Source organism: Cydia splendana, chromosome 16, assembly GCF_910591565.1.
Source record: "Cydia splendana chromosome 16, ilCydSple1.2, whole genome shotgun sequence".
NCBI lineage: Eukaryota > Metazoa > Arthropoda > Insecta > Lepidoptera > Tortricidae > Cydia > Cydia splendana.
The window spans coordinates 11,655,934-11,662,484 of record NC_085975.1 but is presented as its reverse complement, the minus strand read 5'-3'; the positions used below and the strand labels follow the sequence as shown (position 1 = coordinate 11,662,484).

Genomic DNA, 6,551 nt, shown 5'->3' with positions numbered 1-6,551 from the left:
AGTGCTGAAAAACATAAGAAATTTGTTGATAAGTTGTGTTTAAAATAACTAAAATGTCTTGAATTTTTCTTTGTATTAGTATGTGGAGACTTGAATTTGTTTTTATACATTAGACTAAGCATGTAGAGCATGTAGAGTTTGCTTTATTATTTGTTTAGCTTGTTATCCTAAGGGGAAGTGTTAATAATATAGTATAACAAGCGGTGTTAACCATTTCCCAAATAAGTTCATACTGTCTCGAATAGCTTTAGCTGTCATCTTCGCTTGACAGATATGTTATCCGTCTCTCTTTGATCCTAGACACCGTTCGGTTGACATCGTTTCTTATAGCTAAGTAATAGATAAGTCTTAATCCTAAGCCATCCTTTATTTCAAGTGTTTGATATTGCTCTGGTTTAATGAATAAACTCTGTGCAACATCTATATGCGTGTTCTGGATTTATTTTCTGTCTCATCATCCTGACGTCGAGCTGCAAGTGTGCATTTCTGCCAAGAACCGGTAGCTACATATCAGCCAAACGTACCTGCACTTTAGAATTTTCCAATGGAAATGAGAAGGAGTCGATCGGTACTTGTAATACTAACAATTTTATGGCCCTAATGCAGTCTGAAATAAATATATTGAATTGAATTGAATTAATAATATTTTGTATTGAGATCACTCTGACCCACGCTTAATATTATTTTTTATCTCCCATGTAACAACAGTTTTGTATAATAAACTATATATTTTCTTAAACGTAATAAGTGTAGCTTTACAACTATATTTTTTGTTTTCAGATTCCTACTATACTTTAAAAAAAAATTGGTAAGTAATTATGAAAAAATCTAAGATACGTTTTTTAGTCTTTTCTAATTTATGCTTTTTTTTTGTTAGAAAGTGCATTGTTTTTGTTCCAAAACTAGATTCCTCATCCTTAATTTATCCGAAAATGATATATTACATGCCCTAATAGGTATAGTTTTAGAGAAATGTTGCTCCAAGTGAAGCGCGGCAGCGTCGAACTTTCCCCCTCCGCCCCCACTAAATGAGAGGTGGTTCTCGACGTTTACCGGTCTGTTTCTGCTCAAGACCAGCTAACAATCAACTGTGCCAAGTTTCAGCGCATAGTCTCAAAGTGCAAGATCCCCATACAACGGTGTGCAGTAACAAACCAGCTACAAATAGGCATCTCTGCTGATAAAATATTATTAATATTATTATGATTGTGGTACGTTTAATTAACAAAATAGTTAAAGCCCCGGCTCACGTGTTATTTTCCATGAAAATACTTTGGTTGGGGTTAGGCGGTCACATTATGACAGTCGTAGGGTTCGCTAGTTTTAATACCCCTACTAGGATTGAACCAGAAACTCGCTCTAAAATAAAATATAATACTTAAAGAAAAATGTTTAGTTTAGTTTATTTATCTCCGCAGTATAGTTTTAATACATAATGCAAAAGAATACATAAGGTATTATTTATCATATAGTGATATTGGATATATTATTTACCATTAATAATTATTTGAAATACAATATTTATTAAACAATGAGGAAGAACAACGTATAGAATGTTATGAATGTGCGAGACACGTGACGTAGATAATATTTCTTCAGATATCAGGTTAAATTACGAAGCTTTGTCTTCGATTTAATTATTATTTTATAGGACATCATAAATTTAATAAAGGTATTTTATCAAAATTTACTACCTTCAGCAATAAAGTTCGATAATTAAATATTTATTTTCATAGATTACGATTACGTTGCTCTTTACCTACGTACATACCTAATGAACTGTTTAGGTAGGTAGTCAACAATGTTTGCAGTAGGTAGAATTATTCCATATTCCATAAATTCAGAAACTAAATAAAATAAACTTGCTACATAAACATATACATATTAAAACCTAAACCGGCCAAGAGCATGGCGGCCATGCTCAGTGTAGGCACAGATTAATAAATAGTTACTATAATACGTAAGGGTTCCGTAGTTACCCGTCAATCACAATATGTAGAAAGGGGGTTATTTTAAGGGGTAAATTTCATTTACCATTAGCGGCAAAAGTGTACGTATGGCGACTTTATTAATGAATTCATTCATAATTTCTCCATGCAATTTCGCAGCTCACTTACATACTAAACGAGGAAAAGATTGAAGAGGGAGAGAAGGAAGGAACCTTCTCAACGGTTTTGCCTCTCTATCACTCGATTAAGCAAGAGCGATAGAGAGATAGATATTTTTTTGGCGATAGCCTCTGTAATAGGGAATATTACGCAAAACTCTGCGTAGAGAGCGTCACTAGGTCAATCACATGGCCTACCGTGAAACACGACAGTCGAAAGTTCGGTTTCTGCCTCTCTATCACTCTTGCCTATTCGATCGATAGAGGCAGATAAAGATATTTCGATTTTTGCGTTTCGCGGTAGGCCACCTGTAAACAAACCGCCTTGATGCATCAATGTCATAGTGAAAACTTGACAAAAAACTGTTTAAGGCCTAGTATGTATAAGTTACTCTATGGTTTACTAAACAAATTAGTAGTGTCCGACCGAAACATGTTTTTTTGCCGAAACCGAAACCGAATGTTCGGCTTTGGCTCTAGTTTCGGCCGAAACCGAAACCGAAACCGAACCTTTTGTAGACTTGTTAAAATCGTTGAAAAAATATCATAAAACCGCTTTTACACACATATTATGGGGCTGTCAACAATGCCCTTGAAATTCATGTTACTTAAGCAGTTTTTTTCAGAAAATTACTAGAGTTAGACCAAGATAATCCTGCAACGATTTTGATAACAGACGCAGTGCAAGTGTTATTTTAAACGTCAAAACTTCTATGAAATTATGACGTATAAATAACATTTGCACTAGTTGCACTGCGTATGCTATCAAAATAATTGCAGAATTTTCTTGGTTTAACTCTATTCATTCACCAGTCAAGCCAACATGATAGTAGATACAGGGTGAAACAACACGAATTTTTCGTTGACAATATCGCAAGGCCGGGTACCGATCTTCACCTGGGCCTAAACGTCCGAAGTGCCCCAGTGAGGCGAACTTTCATGCGAAGTCAAAGCCGTGCTTCAGGCTTCAGGATAAGTAGTTGAGCACAGACTCCAAGCAATGTACATTGTATTAAAAAGCGAGATATTTCCTTGAGCGCTGGTGCGACTTTAAATCCGAAGGTCGCAAGGTACAAACCCCGGCCACGTACTCTTGACGTACTCGTACCAATGAATTTTTCGGAACTTTTATACTAAATATAATTTTGATATTTACCTACTATTTGCATTTCGGTGAAGGAAAAACATCGTGAGGAAGCCGGACTAGTCCCGATAAGGCCTAGTTTATTCTCTGGGTTCGAAGATCAGTCTGATGGTAGTCGCTTTCGTAAAAACTAGTGCCTACGACAATTCTTGGGATTAGTTGTCAATTGGACCCCAGGCTCCCATGAGTCGTGGCAAAAATTCCGGGATTACGCGAGGAAGATGATGAGTTTTCTTATTATTCCTTTGCCCAGGCCCAGTAACATGCGACAGTCCTAATCTCATTTACTCCGATAGTTACAATTAGACAGTGTGCGCGTTATAGGTATTAACAGCCTCTTAAGACTGCGTCAACCGTCTAGTGGCGCCCTCATTAGTGGAATTGTGTTTTATAATAAACCTATTCATTTCTGTACCTATACATGAATCAGTATATGTAGGTACATATTAATAAATATTGTTGTCCTACTTTTTCCCCAACTTTTGGTCTTTGTCACATAGTTTAGTTTCATAGTACGAAGTACCATTTCGTTAGTTTCGGCCCGGCCGAAAGGTTCGGCCGTTTTTTGGCCGAAACCGAAACTACAGCCGAAACATGATTTTTTGGCCGAAACTGGCCGAAACCGAAACCGAACCTTCGGTCTGACACTACAAATTAGTGCTGCACTCTGGCGGCAGAACATAGCAGTAATACTCCCTATTGCGGTTATGCCGGCTACACACGTAACTATAAATCGTAGCGATTAAACTGTGCAGTCCGACTGTGCAGATGTGCAGATATACTTGGTCAAGCAGATCTTGTCAGTAGAAAAAGGCGGCAAATTTGAAAAATGTAGGCGCGAAGGGATATCGTCCCATAGAAAATTTGAATTTCGCGCTTTTTTTTACTGACAAGATTTGCTTGACCGTCTATAAATCGAACGTTCCTAATGCTAGCTACATACGTAACGATAAATCGTAGCGATTAAACTGTGCAGTCCGACTGTGCAGATAAATCGAACGTTCCTAATGCTGGCTACATACGTAACGATAAATCGTAGCGATTAAACTGTGGAGTCCGATTTGCGCAGTTTTATCTGCCGTGTGTATGACAAATCGTTGTCGATTATCGTTGATCGGTGGCAGTTGCAAATTATATTAGAAAAATCGTTGTCGATGCGTTTGCACAGTTTTATCGTTGCGTGTGGATGACGATCGGCCATTTCGGCAGTACTTCACGTAGCTTGCTTGTGTGCGCACGTTCGTTCCTCAAGTAAATAATGAAAAATGTAATGAAAAATATAAAAATGAACCCATATTTCTCTTGGTCACGGCATTTGAGGCATTAGGAACGTTCGATTTATCTGCACAGTCGGACTGCACAGTTTAATCGCTACGATTTATAGTTACGTGTGTAGCCGGCATAATGCCTCCACACGTCTCCGATATCGGCGTCGATCTTCAGTTCTCCGCAGAAGCTCACGCAAGAAACATGTTATCCATGTCATCAAAGTTAATATGGTAGTTAAGTTTTCTTAAATTTTCTAATGTTCCGCGCAGCTTTCTTATTTTTTTTCTGTCATAAGAAACTTCTCCTGACAATAACTAACATAAAGACAGTCAAGCAAATCTTGCCAGTAGAAAAAGGCGCGAAATTCAAATTTTCTATGAGACGAAGTCCCTTCGCGCCTACATTTTTCAAATTTGCCGCCTTTTTCTACTGCCAAGATCTGCTTGACCAACTTTAAGACAAAAAGAATTAGCGAAATTGGTCCACCGTTCACGAGTGATGCCGTGACCAAGAGAAATATGGATTCATTTTTATATTTTTCATTAATTTACTTGAGGAACGAACGTGCGCACACAAGCAAGCTACGTGAAGTACTGCCGAAATGGCCGATCGCCATCCACACGCAACGATAAAACTGTGCAAACGCATCGACAACGATTTTTCTAATATAATTTGCAACTGCCACCGATCAACGATAATCGACAACGATTTGTCATACACACGGCAGATAAAACTGCTCAAATCGGACTGCACAGTTTAATCGCTACGATTTATCGTTACGTATGTAGCCAGCATTAGCCTTTAAAAAATATTAGTTGTTAGGCCCCATCAAAGAGTATAATAATATATGTATTAGGCCATATTTCTAAAGGCCCCAGTACACAATGGGCCATCGCCGGCCACTCCAAGGGACGCATTTATGCGTTAGAGGGAGCAAGTGGTATTGCTATCTCATTCTACCGCATGGCTGCGTCCCTTGGAGTGGCCGGCGATGGCCCATTGTGTACCGGGGCCTTAACATAAGTAACCATTATTTCTAAAGGCCCCTGTACACAATGGGCCAGCGTGGACCAGTCTGGGGGACGCATTTATGCGTTAGAGGGAGCAAGTGATATTGCTATCTCATTCTACCGCATGGCTGCGTCCCTTGGACTGGCCGGCGCTGGCCCATTGTGTACAGGGGCCTTAACAAGTATGGTAGATCTAGGCCAGCGTTTCATGAAAGGCTGGAAATAATGAAAAATTTAGATGGTGGAAATGTAGTAGTAGTAGTAAAACACTTTATTGTACAAAAATCAATACAAAACAGATATGTGTAGTTGATTAAAAATTATATTGCGGATTCTTTCTCTTTCTAAAAACTTTATTTGCTACCCTGAAAGGTTAATCGATAGAATTAAAACAATCGTTTCAGTATTTCTGAACGCAACATAAACGTCAATGTCATATTTTGTGACATAAGGACATAACCTCAATTCCCTGTTTCTAATAATTCTAATATTTTCTTTCGCTGTAATTTATATTCGTATTTTATCATCTCATTCTCATAAAATTGCCTCAAGATGCGGCTAAGTCCTGTGCTTTTTACTGCGCCGACTGGCAAAAGTGCTAGAAGGTATCAAAGAGAACCAGTTCCATTTCAAATGCTTCTGCCATTGGAACTGAAGAAAACTGTTTCAGGGAAAAGCGATAAGTTAAAAGAAGCTGCTTGTATGCAAGAGCTGGCTGTTATGTTCGCGTGCTTTAAGAAAAACGAGTTCGACCAGCAACAGTGCTTGAAGGAAATCACAGAGTTCCAGGGCTGTTACAAAGATTTTAATCAGAGAATGTCCAGCCAGAGAGAACACGGCAAGAAAGGTATTTTGGTACCAGGAGAGACAAAACTGACGCATAGACAAATGAACCAGTTGCTGAAAGCCTTTCCTCCTAAGAAAAATTAGTATTAATAACTTGTTTTTGTGATTTCTGATGGACACTCAAGAGATATAAGTGCTAGTTTGTTATCGTGAATATAGATTTTAATTGGAACAT

The 6,551-nt window shown here is 38.2% G+C and overlaps 1 protein-coding gene across 1 annotated transcript; it reads left to right on the top strand.

Moving 5' to 3' along the window:
- The first annotated feature begins 5,990 nt into the window (after positions 1–5,990).
- Positions 5,991–6,548, top strand: LOC134797882 (small ribosomal subunit protein mS37). Its single transcript, XM_063770231.1, has one exon. The coding sequence runs from the start codon at positions 6,083–6,085 to the stop codon at positions 6,458–6,460; it is 378 nt and encodes a 125-aa protein (XP_063626301.1). The 5' UTR covers positions 5,991–6,082; the 3' UTR covers positions 6,461–6,548.
- Positions 6,549–6,551: the final 3 nt, after the last annotated feature.